The sequence below is a fragment of the Cervus elaphus genome, chromosome 14, assembly GCF_910594005.1.
Source record: "Cervus elaphus chromosome 14, mCerEla1.1, whole genome shotgun sequence".
Lineage (NCBI taxonomy): Eukaryota > Metazoa > Chordata > Mammalia > Artiodactyla > Cervidae > Cervus > Cervus elaphus.
This window is the reverse complement of record NC_057828.1, coordinates 57,786,750-57,804,009: the sequence shown is the minus strand read 5'-3', so window position 1 is coordinate 57,804,009 and position 17,260 is coordinate 57,786,750. Positions and strand designations below refer to the sequence as shown.

The following is a 17,260-nucleotide window of genomic DNA, read 5'->3' as shown; positions in this document are numbered from 1 at the left end:
CTGGAAAAAGACCCTGATGCTGGGAAAGATTGAAGGCAGGAGGAGAGGGGATGGCAGAGGATGAGACGGTTGGATGGCATCATCGACTCAATGGACATGAGTTTGAGCAAGCTTTGGGAGCTGGTGATGAACAGGGAAGTCTGTGGCACAGTCCATGGGGTTGCAAAGAGTCGGACACAATTGAGGGACTGAACTGATATATATATACTTGAACATGTATAGGTACATTTATAAATTCTTATGCTCTAAAGAAATATCTATTTTCTTAATATGTTTAAGATGATCCCACAACACAAAAGTTAACTTCTTTGAGCCACTGAGTTGCCTTTAAGAATCCAATAAATGTTATATATTGTTTCACTAGGAAACATAGGATGCTTAGAAGGTTATATAAAGAAATTCAAATTTCTAGTGACTCAGAGTCCATGAAGCCAAGATCCAAGTTTAAGAAGCTCTCCAATAGCAAAATTTTAAACTATATGCTAACAACTGAATAATGATATTCAACAAAATTTGCCTTCTTGTGAAAGTGCAAGATATTCATATATTAGTAACCAAATGATTTTTCAAAGTAAAGTCTAATGGGTAAACATATTTTCTCATTTTAGCCTGGTTGGATCATAGGAACAGAAGGAAAATCAGAATGATTTAAAGTCATGTTAGTAAATTTTAAAAAAAACACCAAAAATATTCCTGATATTTAGTATCACACAGGTCTCAGATGAATAAAGCTATTTATCAAATCCAATGTGCTTTATCAATAAATCCTGTTATCAACACACAGAGCTTCGAAGTTATTTTTTACCTCTAACTGTTGCATTTATTTTAAAACCAGTCAGTTGACTGAAATTACTGGTTACCCAGTTCCTTTGAATTAGAGGACTGATTCATTTTGAAGGGTAATTAAATGAGAACATGTCCAAAGACTATATGATCATATACAAATACTATAAAAGTAATTAAAATTTTAAAAAATGGATTACTTTCAACAGAAGTTCTTTTCTTAAACAGGTTGTGGATAAGCAATCATGAGTTCAACTTTTTTGCCTATTCCATACTGTAGCTGCCTTTCTCTTTAAATGTTCCCTCTAATATGGAGCTTCGGTCTGTAAGTCCATCATTCCCTAACGTTTCCAGCTGCCGGCATAGGCTGCTATAAAGATGGCAGGATGACTCACATCCTTACCAGACTCCCACTCCCATTCTTCAGTGTAACACCTCACCCTCCACAACCTCTTACAGTTGCAGTCTATCAGAATGGGGAAAGAGGAGGAGGGGCCAGTAGTGGAACAGCCTGAGTTCTTTTTCAAAACTGTAAGCTGCTGTGAAAGCCACTTAGTGGGTTGTGACTAGCTTTCTGGTTTGGGGATTTGGAAGGGGAAGGAGAGAAGTTTAAAATGAAATAGAATATAATACAGTAGAAGAAAAAGCATCAGAGTGCTTCATACATTATAACCGTAAGTGTCACTTCAGGTATATATGTGTGAGTATGTATGAATGTTTAAGGTCTTGACATAAAGGCTATTTCAAAATGCAGGTGTTGGATGTCAATGTATGGCAAAAACCTCTACAATACTGTAAAGTAATCAGCCTCCAACTAATAAAAATAAATGGGAAAAAAAATGCAGGTGTTGGTTAACAATCTTAAATTTTTATGTTGGAGATCTACCTTCTAGTCCCAGCATAAACCCTGAATACTGTACTATTTATGCCTTCCTTCTTTCAACTAAACCTCACACCCACCTCACAATCATGTTACAAATTAAAATGGTGTTCCTGTGGGTGGGCTTCCCTGGTGGCTCAATGGTAAGAATCTGCCTGCCCAGGCAGGAGCTATGGGTTTGATCCCTAATCTGGGAAGAGCCAGTGGAGAAGGAAATGGCTACTCACTCCAATATTCTTGCCTGGAAAACCCCATGGACAGAGGGGCCTGGTGGGCTACAGTCCATGGGGTTGGAAAGAGTCACATACAACAGTGACTGACCAACCAACAACCAAACAACCCTGTGGGTACTGGTTTATGTATCTAAGAAAAAGGTACTCTCCTTAGAAAACACAAAAAACTAACAAAATACACAAAACAAAATAACAACCCTATTATTATTTTTTAAAGAATTCTTATCTATCTGTTCATGTGCAAATAAATCACTGTGGCTGCACACAGCACTTTCATCCCAGGAACAATCCATTTAGATCATATTTTGAACTTGTTTTCTTTTTTTGAACTTGTTTTCTGACATTTATGTTTCAGTGTCTCTCAGATCTCATGTTTCTGGCTTGACAACTGTTAGTTACCTCCATCCTCTGAGGAGCTTCATAAATTATACTGGGCAAAAGTCTTTCCCTGTTACATTTCATATTTTAAAATCACTTTCCTGGGTTTTTTGTTTTCAGTGATTTCCCCATCATTCTAGATTTCCCTTGAAAACATTTACCTATACCTCTTAACTCTCTACTCTCTTTTTCTTAGAAATGAATGTTTTATTTTAATAGGTCCCTACAGCATTGCCCCAGGTTATAGTACTTCCTTCTGACAGCTCAGGAACAATAGACTGGATGAAGCCTATCTTTCAAACCTTCCACCCACAAAATTCAGTCACCATGACCATTGGAATGTATTTTCAACATTTACAGACAAACGTGGCTTCTGCTTAGTCATCTGATCTTAATCAAATAAAACAGTCAAAAAGGGTTTAAAAGTTTGCATTTCAGGATGAAGACTTTAGAGGTCTATCTTTCTTAATACCTTTGGAAAATGATCTCTTTGAATACAGAGTTCATTTGGAAGACAATGTAATCTTTTTCTCCAGAGTTACTTACATTCAACACTGAGTTACATTTTTGAACATTTAGAATTTAGTTTAAAATAACTTAAAATTCAAACACAAGTCTAAGGACACCAGAAAAAAGAAAGTGTTACAGCGGGCATTGTGCTAAAGGGAAGTCTGTGTCAAAGCACATTTTCAGTCATGAGCTTAATAAGCCAATGGCTATTCTCTCTTATAACGGCTTCATCCCCAATCTGTGGAATCATTTTGGCTCCTTTTTCCCTCTCACACCCATGTTTAATACATCATGAAGTCCTGTCGGTTCTCTTTCAGAATATGTCCAGGTTCCAAGCACTTCCATTCTGTGTCTCTCCCCATTATGATCACCCTGGTCATCTGTCATCGTTTCTCAAGAGGATTACTGCAAACCCACATCTGATCTCCTTACTTCTACTCGTACCTTCCTCTTGTCTGTTTTCAACACAGTAGGCACTGTGATCCTCCAAAACCTCAGACAGATCTTCTTACTCTTTCACTCAAAATCCTGCAAGGGCTCCTCCATACAAAGCAAAGCCTACGCCCCTACAGTGGCCTTGTGAGCTAACTTCCTCTCCTATTGCCCTTGTTTTCATTCACTTCATTCCAGCTCTACACCGGTCTTCTTACCCGGCATGAGCCAGCCTTGGGGACTCTGAATCAGCTATTGCCTCTGCTGCAGTGCTCCTCCCCCAGACATCTCCATGACTAACTCATCTCTACCTTCAATGAGATCTACTCTATCTAACTGTAATGCTTCTTCTCCCCATCACCCCAATCTTGCTTATTTTGCCCTACTTTTCCTCTTTTGATAGCTATTTATCACCTTCTGACATATTAAGTATATTCTTTATTATGTTCATTGGTTACTGCTGTCTGTTTCCTTCTGCAAGAATGTAAAGTCTGCAAGGCCTGGGATCTATGTTCAGAAAACAAATTTGTATTTTTGTCATGGTTAGGTTAAGATTTCCTAGAATATTCCAAAGGTACAAGAACTTACATCAGTAAATTGGTTCCAAATTTTTTTTTGAATGTACTATCTTGGTACTACCCCAGTGGTTAAGAATCTTTCTTCCAGTGCAGGGGATGTGGGTTCAATCCCTGGTCAGGGAACTATGACCCCACAGGCTTCAAGGCAACTAAGCCCAAGCACTGCAGCTAGAGAGCCTGCACCACAACAGAGACCCAGCCCAGCCCAAAAAAACAAATATAGATTAAAAAAAACTTAAAAAGCGCTATCTCGCCTTAACACCACAATTCTCTAAATAGAGATTTCTATTTCAAGTTATTTATAAAATTTGTTTAGTTTTGTAAGACATGTGATAAGGAGCAATATATCACATATATCTGTCAGGTGTGGGATGGAAATGGGCAGATCAAGACAGAGCTTTCCAAGTCCCTTAGAGAAAGGAAAGCACGGCCTAAGCAGGGTGCTTTTCTTTTCTTTAACTCATAATCAAATTTATTTAGCTTAGTTTTGTTAAACTCACAATCAAGCTTATTTAACTTAGTTCTGTAAAGGAACAGAAACAAATTGGCACTATGATGGATGCTGGTGAATTACTGGATTAATTATAAAAGAAGCCCCAAATTAATTAAAATTATTATAAAACTTGATTGTATAATTTTTCTGTATCAGGAAATTATCAACTTTCTGACTATGATCATCAACAAACACCTCTAAAACTTATTTGATTCTTTCACCTAGTTTTTTTAAGTTCTATTTTTGCCCCCACATCAAAAAATAACAACTGGATTAAAGAATTCATATTGAACAACAAAACAGAACAAAAACCGGAGAGAAATTACGTAGCAAACCAGAAACCCATGGACAACATCTACTATCAAAGATGGCCACTAAGCATATCCATAAATTTCAAAATCTAAGTAGGTAGGAACAAACACCACCACCATAAGTCCTGTATACTGTACATTCATTATCTGTGCAGCAGCAGGAAGCAGAAGAAAGCAATGGGACATCTAACAGGAAACTCCTCCACAGACACAGGTATTCACTGGAAAGCATTACACAGCAAATCAAGAACAGCCACTGAAAATGAGAATGACTTTACCCAACTTAAAATCCAGTGAGAATTAAGCACAAAAAGCCCACAGATAGACCTGATGGAGTTGGAGCCACGTGACCCCTTTGGACTCCAGAAACTAATTCACCTAGAAATCCTCCTCTGACAGATCCCCAAGCCAACGGGAAATTGGTGGGAAGGGTGCGTTTCTTGCTTGGCCCTAAAGAATCTTAAAATAGATGGCAAAATCTAAATACTAAGTCTGCTGCCGTGGAAACCACTAACAGAGCAGGCTACTCTAGAGGCCCACTTGTAAGATCAATGTTTGTCTTCCTCTTGTTACGATCTGAACCAGTCAAGGTTTACTCTAAGTCCTACTAGAAGATACAGCCACTATAGATACAGACCACCTTGACAAAAAAGTCTGAGAGAGACTAGGTCAGATACCACATCACCTTCAACACAGTCAAAATCCAGCAACAAACAGAGGGTTTTACATAATTTGCCATGTTACTCTGCTTCAGGCTCCACCTTTATTACCTATAAATTCATATATCATACCTTAATGTTGCAAGCCTGCTCCATTAACCTTCGTGCATTTTCCTCTGCCCTGTACCTCTTTGGAAGCTGGACTCTGAAGAACTTTAAGGCGCCTTCAAAATCAGCCTGCAGAAGATCTTCCTTTGAGGTCTACAAAACAATCACCAAGAATCGTCCATTACATTTTAACCTACATTCATAATAAACACATTGCAAAAGGAATTTCTATTTTCCTGAATTTAACTTTTATTGGCCAAGATCTAGGTGAGGTCCAAAAATTTTTAGGAAGAGATTTCTAACTGCTTTAGTATAAGCTGAATAAGTCACCGTAAATCCTAGAAGTGACAAAGGAATTAATTAACAGGTTAACATATTTAATTTATATAACCTCTAGATTAGAATGATGGATCCTGGCAAAGCTAACCACACTATGGCTCTGGGAAAAGAAAAATGCCAGAAAAAGGAAAAAATTTGAACTCTGGGACACATCTGTGATTTTAACTTGGTGGGCATTTTAAGGATTTTTTAAACAAAGCTGGCTGAAGACACAGACAGTACAATTAAAGCACAGAAGAGTTACATAACAAACACCTAATGAGAGGATGACTTTTCAATTAATGACAACAGCAGCTCAAATGAAGAAAATAAGAAATTATTTAATATCTTAAAGACTTAAAAAAAAGTAAATGAAGCAAACCACTTACCTACTGAATTTCTTATGAAAGCTACTTTTGCAAAATTTACTTAAGAAATAACAACTACTTATAAATATATGCACGCACAGAAAAAAGACTGAAAGGAAATAAAAGAAAATGTTTCTCTGAAGAGTGAGGTTAGTTTTTTTTTTCTTCTTCTTTATATTTTGCTGAATTTCCTGTGGGAAAGATCTTATAATAAGAAAGCAATAAATGTTTTAATAAACAACTACACATAATCACTGGCAAATATTGAGACACAAATTATGAGACTGAGGCATACTGGGTACACTGAAATAGGCCAAATCAAAAAAAAAAAAAAAAAAATTAGGTGTTAAGAGTCAGCACTTAATTTTCAAAAAAGGCAGAAAGAAAATGATTAAAACAAACCAAAAAAAAGTAGCTAGAAATCACAGAACTACATGAAAGTTCAAATTTTACTTTATTTAAATTCAAATGTAAAACTGATTAACAACTACACTGAAAGACTAAAAGGAAGTCAGAGGATTTCTGCTCATAACAAGTTGTCATCATCACCACCCTGGTCTAAGTCATTGTTTCTCAGCTGAGTCATTCAGTAATTTCCCAGCTGGTGTCCCTCTTTCTCCCTCTCCTTACCGCAGCTAAATACTTTTTCAAATCACGCTGCTCTTCTGTGTAAAGCCCTCCAATGGTCCCTACTGTGCTCAGAATAAAATCCAAAATCATTACCATTACGTGCAAGACCCTTTATGATCTGGGGCCCTGCCTTCCCCTTCAAGATGATGTTGAATTGCATCTCTTTTCTTGGTCTCAAGTTCCAAGAACACTAGCCTTCTTACTGATTTGTTTGGGTTTTTTTTTTTTTTTGGTACACACTGAGTTCATTCCTAACTGAAGGCTATTGCCTATTATCTCTGGAATATTCTTCTCCCACATCTTCACTATGATAATAACTTTTTGTGATTTATATTTTAGCACAAATATAAGATTTGAGTTAGACCTTTTCTGAGCACTTAAATTCTTCCTCCTAGCCTATCAAGTCATTCTTCATCCAGTCGTTTTCTAGTTTTTTGTTTATTTTCATCCTAAAGAAAGGGGACTTATCTGTCTTGTTCTTTACTGTATCCACAGTGATAAGACTAATGCCTAGATTATAGGAGGTACTCAACTAAAATTTACTGAATAACTGAGTGAATCCTCCTTTCGTCTCTTTCACTCTACATATATAATTTTTTCTCCCCTTCGCTTCTCTTTTAAATAGAAACATGTAAAATAAAATATTAATTCACACAGCAGGCATTTTCACAGGGGAGTAGGTTGGCCCAGGTTTAGATTCGTAAACTAGTAATCAGAAAATAGAGCCAGGCTAACAGTGCCAAGGGAAAAAAACCAAGCTTCAGTAAACCTGACTTATTTCCTCCCTCATAGATACTGAAAGATGGTGGCAATAAGTAGTGGAGAGAATATTTAGCAGGATAAAGTGCTATCAACTCACCTTAACTGGGAAAGGCAGTTACTGGAAACAAATTCAGCCCAAAAGTGGGTCTCTTCAACTGAAATATCAACTGCCGAATTGTTGAGAAAGCATCCACCTACCAGTTATACCAGACATACCACATCCTATTTCACCTGTAACACTTGTTCTGATGATTATCTCTGGTAATTGTTGGGGAAAATTCAAGACAGGCTGCTTATAGAGTTTGTAGTGAAACAGGACTGGTAGCTTTCTTCATCATTCAAAACCTCTAAGCACACCTTTTCTATTGTCAGTGCAACTAACCTCTAGTTACCTACAAACAGATGATCCAAAATGGTGTGGAACAGTCTATCACCTGCAGGCAGCAAAGTTACCTAATTTTCTAATACTGCCCAAGGCCTAGTTTCAAGTCCAGCTTCTGAGATCATACAAAAGAAGAAAGATACAGCCCAACTCAGATGACATTTCTGGAAACCAGAATTCAGAGTACTCTGTGACTGGCCTTTTCAAAACACTGCTGGTGTTAATGAAGCTCCAGATTGCCTGCAAGTGTGAGTTGCTCATTTGTGTCCGACTCTTTGTAACCTGGTGGACTGTAGTTTGCCAGGCTACTCTGTCCATGGGATTCTCCAGGCATGATACTGGAGAAGATACTGGTAGCCATTCCCTTCTCCAGGGGATTTTCCTGACGCAGGGATTAAACCCATGTCTCCTGCATCGTAGGTAGATTCTTTATCGTCTGAGCCACCAGGGAAGCTTACTTCAAGCATACCCACTATTAAAAAGTCAAAAAATTATCAGATGCAAATTAGAAAGGAGATGTAGCACTTATTTGAGAGACAAATTGATTTTTATATTTGGGGGGTATCAGAAGTATACATGGGCTTCAGCCCACGGGGTCACAAAGAGTTGGACACTACCGAGTGAACTAAAAAAAAATCTTTATTTATTTATTTGGCTGCACCGGGTCTTAGCAGTGGCATGCACCCTCATGCCACATTGAAGATGGCGTGCATCTTCAATCTTCATTGTGGCATGTGGTATCTTTAGCTGTGGCATGGGAGATCTAGTTACCTGACCACCCGGGTCCCCTGCATTGGGATCGTGGAGTCTGAGCCACTGGACCCCCAGCGAAGTCCCAACATGGCAACTTTCATACTTGGGTCTTTAACTTCTTTAAAGAGTTACTGAGTTGGCCAAAAGGATTGTTCGGGTTTATGGAAAAACCTGAACGAACCTTTTGACCAATCCAATACAGTCTGTCTTCAATGAGTAATCAATCCTTGCAGCAGTCAACAACAGAGGTAAAAATGGGAGAAAAACTTTCTCATCTGCTTTTTCATTCTCTCCTTAAAAGTAATGTTTTAAGGAAATTTACAAATTAAAAAAAACAAACTAGGATACAGTTTGACAGCATAAGAAATCTGATCAAAATTAAACCTTAGATGGCTGCTAGAGGGACAGTGGGAGCATTTGGCTATAGGTGTATGTTATGTTCGGCTTGAGAGCCCTCCAGTTTCACCATGCACAGGGCCCAGAGTACCAGTACTGAGACTAGAGCCAACACTGACATGTCATACAATGATCTGATAATAATTTCCCATGTCATATAAAAGAAGAAAGAAAAAATCTAGGAGGACAGGAAGATTTTGAACATGAGTAAAAGCTTCTCCTCTTTCTCCAAATTTCACACACTTACAGAGGAGTATGAACTCTGGCTGTATGCCACTGTTAATACCATTTTGGGAGTGTTTTTCCCACTGAAAAATTCAGTGCAAGAGTATCACATTTTCAAGTGATTAAAAAAATAAGAGAGAGAGAGAGAGAAGAAGGCAGGGTGGGTGGTAATGAACAGTTCTAACATTTGAGTGTTAGCTCCAGATGCTTCTATTCCAAACCTCTCACTGTTCTCCAAAGACAAATCTTTCTTTAAAGGCCTCTGATAAGCAGCAAAATCTAGATTTGATTATTTTAGAGGATTATTTGGGGGGAAAAAAATCTAGGCACAGTTCTCTTTCTCATCTTCACTATATTCACCACAAATGGCTTTTTCTTCCTTTAGGCATAGAGTCTAACAGGATTTCCATTCCATTGAGCAAAGTTTCTGGAGGTCTGAGAATCATTTGGAAGTGTGGGCTTTAGAAGAGGACATTACTTAGCTGGTATCTGGGATACCTGTATCCCTTGCTTTGGTATTTTAATTTCACCAAAGAAACGTATGCTTGGTGGGTCTGCACACAGAATTTATGCCTTGTGGTAATATCTAAAGTGGAACACTGGTACTTTATTTATTAAAGGGAAATTATTCTTTACTAAGTGTACCTTTGAAGGACCATAGGCAAAAATTCCAAATGTGCTTGTGTTCCTGTAGGTTGATGGTACCTCTGTGCCTCAGGGAACAAAGTATAAGGCTCAGAGTTCAAATCCACAACACTGTCTTGGTAAATCTTCATTTAATTTGATCTGTTTCATTAAGAAAAGTAACTGGCCTCATATGAAAAAAATACTACTGGGATCTTAAATGCAAAACAGGGATTTGTATGTGGTTAGGCCCTACATAGTCATATTGAAAACATGACTAAAAACCTAAACTTCAGTTCCTTCCCTCCTGACTGGTAATGGAAAGATTACAACATTGCATGTGGCAGGATTCCTCTTAGGACCACCCTGGGCAGATTAACCATCGATCCCCTATCATTAGGCAGTCCAATAACACATGGCTGAACAATTGGACATCCCCCTGGTATACACTAAACTGTGAGCAATAACTCATTGGATAGCTGATCCCAATTCATAGCCATATTGCTAATTAAAGGGCATGTGATGTGATTTCTCAGAATGCACAGTACCCTAATTTTATCAACAGTCTTTTAAGCCGTGTAGCAAAGTCAGAGATTTCCAAATGGCCCTGCAGATAACTCAGCATACACTTTTCACATAGACTGCAAGTGGCTCTATGACCTGTAATGTTCAAGCCCAGAACAACGTGAGGGCTGTACCTACTTGGGTACCTAATTTGGCAACCGAGCCAAGTTTGTACAGTTGCAACATATAGATGTCTATGAGCCCCCCCACAGATCTGAACCTTGTGAAGATTATAGCTTTTACTGTTGACAATCATTCTACACTACAGGCAGTTTAAAGTCATCCCTGATGCAGATGTAGGTATGAGAGACATTTCTTGTTATTGATTTTATGTTTCCCTTCAAAATGCTAAAAATGTAAATACCAAAGAAAGGCAGTACCAGTCATTGTAAAGTTATCAGTGGAAGCCTGTCAGAGACAAAGTTAAGTAGTCTGTAAGGATATAGAAATGCGTTAGATAAAAAACTGACTCCTTAAAGAGAAGCAGATAATTTGTTGAAATATATTTTAGCACTTCTCAATGTCAAAGCTCCTAAAATGCTTTTTATTTCACTGTTAAAAAAAACCCCTCCTTTTTAACAGAATCATGATTCTTCGGTTTTCTCCTTTAATAAGAAAAAAAAAAAAAGTGACTCAGGGAAACAAAATTCAAGTGAGCACTGATGACCTCACCTGGGCACTGAAACATATATTTTGAGCTCTTCCTTCTTAAATTACAAACGAACTGTATTTCTCAAAAAATATCACCCCCTTCCCTATAACTGTATGCTGGTCACTGCATTCAACTTCACCTTGCAGTGATAAATAGACTCTCTTCAGGGTGAGAAACCCCTTATGTGCACAGCTACCTAACATGTCTGTTATGATGATATAGGAGAGATCCTATTTATTTGTAAATAGATACATTAAGACTAAGTTAATACTTGTAAAGATAGTATAAACAAAGATGAACTATACTAGAGGGAGATACGTGAGAGAGAGAGAGTTAAATTCAGTCAAGTCAATCTTGTACTTCTGGAAAGACTCAAATATGAGAGAACCAAATGAAGGAACAGTCTAGAATGGTATTAAACTCCATTGTATAAAATAGACAAAGCGAAATTATTCTTGCCCAATTACCAAATAATGGTATAGGACTACTGTAGGCCAATTATATTATAGAACAGTTGCTAGGTATAGTTCTCAAACCGCTAAAAAGAAACCCTGCACCAGTGATTGTGGGTATTTAATTTTAACCCTTGATGGGAAGTGAAGAAGAGTGAATTTTTTCTCTTCTTCAGGAAATTAAATTTTAAAAAAAAAGCAAATCGGACTTCCCAGACTCAGCACAGACCCAACAGCCCTAAGCTGTTTCCAGATAAACAGTTCAAACATTCCAGGAGAGAAATCTGTAATTTCCTAATCAATGATTTTTAGGGAATAAAATTCCCTACTAAAACAATCAAACTGGATATCAATTAGAGAGGTTAGAAAGCAAACCACACATAGTCTAGATAAGTCACAATAATGTCTGTTGTAAAATTTAACCCTTTGGAGACATAAATAACAGAATGCCTCCAACCAAGCATTTGGGTATCCTGGTTTACTGCTAAGCCTGGACAGCCATAAGACCTTTTTCTTTTTTGCTGCCAGAGAGATAACACCACTGATGTGGGCTCAGAGAGGAGAGCCATATCTCCTCCAGTCAATTAAAGAGTGGCGTGGACCAGGCTCGGACAGAGCCCCAGGGCAGTGGCCACTCAGCACTTCCTTCCCGGTAGACTGGGGAAGGAAATAGGAGACCACAAGCCTCTTCCGGGGATACAAGGAATTCTCACAGAGGGTGGCAGATTCTCTACAAATGAAGTTCAATGAAAAACAGTCTCACCGCCAGAAGCCGAGGCACAAACAGACGATGCCCCATCCCCAGAAGTTCCAGCACTCGACACGCATACTCATTCACCAGCTTGCTCCTCTCGTCGTGCATGTCCTGGGACTTTTTGACGGGAGCTGTGAGCTTAGCAGCTGGGGCTGGGCAGGGCACCCCTTCTTCCATGAGCAGTAAGTAGGTATCCAGAATGAGAAAGCGGGATCTCTTATCCACAATTTTGAGAACTGCGGTGGGAGGGGAGCCAGGCTTCGGTCTCCCCGGGAGCACGCACAAGCCAGTCTGTGGTGGAAATTGCCAGCTAACGTCTCCACGAGAAAAACATTTTGGCTAAATTATCCACTGTGAGAGAGCCCCAGAGTAGACTGGAAATGAAATCAAATGCTGATCTAAATTAAAAACAACAACAACAACAAAAAACAAAAAACGGCGAAAGCAATCGAACACAAGAAAATGGCCAAGAGTGATGCAGGAGAGTTCACATACATGTGTAAAAATGGACAAGATGCTTAGAAGGGTCTAGCATGAGAGTGTGTGAGTGTGTGTGTGTGTGTGTGTGTGTGTGTGTGTGTGTGTGTGTGTGCTGTGCATATGTGTGTGTGAGACGGTGTGTGTGTGTGTGAGTGTGTGTGAGAGAGAGAAGCGACAGCAGCAGCGGTAGCCAGGAAGCCAGGGCAGTTGTGAAGCTGCAAGGAGAAAAGGATGAGCTCATTGCAATCCTTGGTTCCTGACAAGCAGCGCTGCTGCTGCTGCTGCTGCCTCTCGCTGTGAATCAGTAATGAAGGGGTAGGGAAGGAGGGGAGGGAAGAGAAGGAGGTAGGTGAATGAGCATGCAGACTGTGTCTCGGGGGAGAATGCTGTAATAGGAAGCCAATGGCGAGCCGCTGGGCAGATGCACTTCCCCTCCCAGTCCACCGTCAATCAGTGTTAGGCTGACAGCTTATGCTGTTGAATCCTAAACCCACAGACAGATGAACTAGCTTCTCCCAACGTGTGATGCTCACAGGAAAATCAGACAGTCTGCCGGCTAAAAGACTGACCTTTACTCACTCCTGCTTTCTAATAACGATGGATACCAGTCTGATTTTATACCACATATTAAAAGTGGAAGGCTCCAATTCTCGTTAGATCACTGAAATTTCTAACAGAAGAGGGGCTTAGGGGAAGATGACAAAGTATGGACAGAAGAGCAAGGACCGAGCAGCCAAGAAACGACACACCCTCAAGTTGAAGTGTTTATGCAGTAATGACTTTTTGTAGTGCTAGGATATGCAAAAGTAACTCAGCATTCTGGGGAGGCTGGCTGCAACTAAAAGGAAGATTTTTTAAAATTTATTTTTATTTTTTATTGAGGTATGGTTGATGTAAAATATTATGTAAGTTTCAGGTGCACAACACAGTGAAAATGAAGATTTTTATAAATACACAATATGATAAAGCATAAAAACCTACATTATAATAAAAGTATACCTTTAAGGAACTATTAAAGTTGAGATTCTCAAAGCAGAAATAACTTTCCTAACCTAAAGACTTTGATAAACACTCAGTCAATAGTTCTACACATCGTTTTTATATTTTCTGGTCTAGTCCTGCCTTGTATAAGACAACTGAGACTTATCCATAGTTTAAAATTTTACAATCTTAGTATTGCAGTTTTACATTAATTTCCTTGGTGTGAACGATCAGCTGTCACAAAATCAAGGCAAAAGGACAAGATCCCCACTTAGTGTAGTTTCTTAACTTTATCCTAACAATTAACTAACACATATCCAGAATCTTGGTGCTAAATCTCTAGAGTTGGTCATGAATACCAGACCAGCTTCTCCATACAAAACTGTAGCATGGTACAGAGAAATGGGGCTAGGAGAGCCAGAGCAAGTTCCCTCTCAGTCTTAGTTTCTTAACCTGACAAATAAGAGTTATTGATCTCATTTATTGGCATAAATCACGATCATCTCTCTGATAGTGATTACCAAAATACATTAATTACAGAACTGAAGACTAAGGGAAACGTTGCCTTCTTTAACAGAATATGGTTTGGTTTCTTTTTCCAAAGCTTCAGGAGAACATTATTTTGGTTAAACATTTAAAGTATTGATTAACAAAATATCTTAAATAAGATATACATATATTGCTGTCAAGCCCTCTATTTCTTCCAAAAATTATTTCTTAAAAAATATAAAGATTATAATGTAAAATTATCAAAGCCACTAGAAAAAATATATATATATATATTTCAGATCACTAAGGATTTGGAGAAAATGTCTGATAGGTTACCCAGGATGGCAGTTGGTTCAGCCAGAAGGGGAAAGAAGGAAGAGGTTCTGGGCCTCTCATATCCCTAACTACCCCTCACCAAAACAAACACACCCCCATCCCCACACATAAGAAACAGCTCCATTTTTATCTTCTTTACATAGTAGAGTTCTACATGAGCTTTTGTTTGAAAAGATTGTGTTATTGTGTGAAGAGCACTGCCTTAGTAGCTTCACATTTAAGAGCAAGGGGATATTTTGACTTGAACAAGAAGGAAGAATTCAGTGACTCCTTAGCTTAAAGGATTTTTTTTTAATCGACTTTTTTTTTTAAAGGATAGAGGAGTTGCTCCCATGTATGTGACTTGGTCTCAAAGAACACTAGTAGAAGCATTATTTTAAATTTATGTAAACCAGAAACAAAAAATTTATTATCCAAAAGAACTCTGGTAAAAAGAAGTAAAAAAGTAATCAAAAGACTTCGGAACTCTAGGGTTTGGCTCTGATGCACACAAAAGAAGTTAAAAATATATGTACTAAACATTAAGTGTAATAATTAAAATGATATTTTAATGAGCAAACCAGGTCACACTTCAAACATTTAGGTACATTTAACAAGATGCTGTGTAAAAGGCACTACAAACAGGTGGTAATACGTTTCAGTTTTCCCAATCTCTCCATCACCCTTCCCCTAATGTATGTATTATTCTTGAAGAGGGAAAAGGCGCAGTCAGCTGGGGCTCTGGGTGACTCCTGCTGGGATGGCAGAAGTATTTATAGCGGGACGTGTCATGGGTCCAGGGCACACCCCCTCCAATCAGGCTAAGGAACTGGGGTCACACTGGGGCCCTACTGAAGGCACAGGGGATTAGAGGAAGGGGCAGGAGGACATGGGGGCAGGTCTAGGTGACCACTCCTACCAGCCCCTGAAGCAAGATCCTGAACCAGAAGGCACAGAACTGGCAACAGTGGTGGGTGGAGAAGGTGGAGCTGCTGACATCCTGGTCAGAACTAGGTCCTAGGGCTTCATTCCCCGGACAGGCCAGTAGAGAGTGAAAATGAAGATGAGGAGGGAGCTACAGCACTGAGTGACCACAACACTGCCATGGACCAAGAACATGGCAAAGTTGGTGGAAAGGACAAAGGTGGCGACATCAAATGCCCGGTGGGAAGACGTGGTACAGAAGACCCACCAAGCCTGGCAGGTGTCCACTGTCTGCCAATGACCTCACTGGTCCTGTTTTCAAGTTGGTTGCCCCTTAAGAATAGGCTGTTGATCAGTATCAAGGAAAGTAATTATTCTACATTGTCACTTGGTAAAAAGAAAGAATGTAACTAGTGATTTCTGAAGCCCTAGAAGAGTGAGTAATCTCAATGAGCATCTCCCCTTATGCCTCCCCAACTCCCCAAGTAAATTATTTATCGCTCATCAGATTCAGCAATAAATACAGTAAACTTTTGAAAGACAAACGTTTGAGTTGTATAGTAGGCCAAAACTGAAACTAATGATAGTAAAGAAACTCTTCTGCATTAACCAGTTAATAATACATGATTTCTCATATTTCCTTACATTAGGAGATTTTTTAGAAAATTCTGTAAAGTAAGTTCAACAGCAAACTGAAGATAATATGGGAAATGTGGACGAGCCATCCTATGAGGCAGAGTGAGAGAGAGGTAAAGAGGGCCAGGCAGTGGTCCCAAAGCCATCGTCTAAAGAACAGCAGCCTCATGCTGGAGCGCTGGAAGCAGGTGCACGGTGGTGCCGTCCTAATTAGAGTTCTGGGCTTGAGTGCGCTTCCTGGGCCACTCCACTGACTGTGGCCATGTGCAGAACATAAACAGATTTCCATTGTAAAATGAAAAGCGTACTTGACTTAATTTATGGAACTGTAATTAAGAATGCTGAGTGCATAGTTACTTCAGGGGTTACAAAGGTGAAAAAAGGAAAACACTTTCCAATCTGCAGGAGCTTCAAATCAGGGAGGCATTCAAACACAAAGGTAAAGCAGGATGTGGACTCTGTAAGAGGAGGAGGAACACACTGTGTCTTATGACCTAGTCATGTCTCCATTGTCTGCAACAGATGCAGACAGAAGTGGGTTTAGACTAGTGGGATTGGCCTGGATCCAATTATAAGAGTAATAAGAATTAAACAGATCTCTGAGAGCAAAGCAGGGCATTGCTTATGAATATCATCCTTTAGTCACATTTACTAACTGAATGTCACACGTGAGGTACTTACTACTCTGGGGCCTCTGTGAAAAGGTAGTATCACCTACCTAGTCAAGTCACTCTGAAATTTAATAAGTTGATGTATAGAAAGGAATTATCTCCTAGTGCCTAACACAAGGTGGGTACCAGATAACCCTAGAATGTTTTTCATTCTTTCTAGAAAGTCAAGAAAAGAGGAGAGCAAGTGTAAAATGCATCGTCTTCACCTGGGGTTAGAGTCTAGAAAGACAAAAGGCTCTGGATGTTTTAACAGAGAGTTACCCAAATACCGATAAAAGATGCTCCTGTAAGACCAACTGCCTCTTTAGTTGAGATTTAGATGGTGAATAATAAGTAGCGAAAGGATCCATGCTCTTCTCAACTAGGACAGGTAAAACTTCAAAAACTCAATTCTCTATTTCTTTTTTGTCTTCTAGACTACTTTTAAAAAGCTGAGGCCTCAACAGTTTGGCAAATTCCTGAGAGCCAACAAGAATGGATACTACCCACTCCAGTATTCCTGCCTGGAGAATTCCATGA

General features: G+C 39.1%; 1 protein-coding gene across 4 annotated transcripts in view; it reads right to left on the bottom strand.

The window, feature by feature from the left end:
- Positions 1-17,260, bottom strand: part of RABGAP1L (RAB GTPase activating protein 1 like) — a 671,327-nt gene that overhangs the window by 136,719 nt on the left and 517,348 nt on the right. For 3 of the 4 annotated variants that reach the window (XM_043922777.1, XM_043922776.1, XM_043922778.1), the window contains one exon: positions 5,390-5,518. In XM_043922777.1, coding sequence (XP_043778712.1) covers positions 5,390-5,518 — 129 coding nt within the window. Of the gene's footprint in view, positions 1-5,389; positions 5,519-12,254; positions 13,764-17,260 lie in introns of those variants that run through there. The other variant, XM_043922781.1, reaches the window with a different exon arrangement.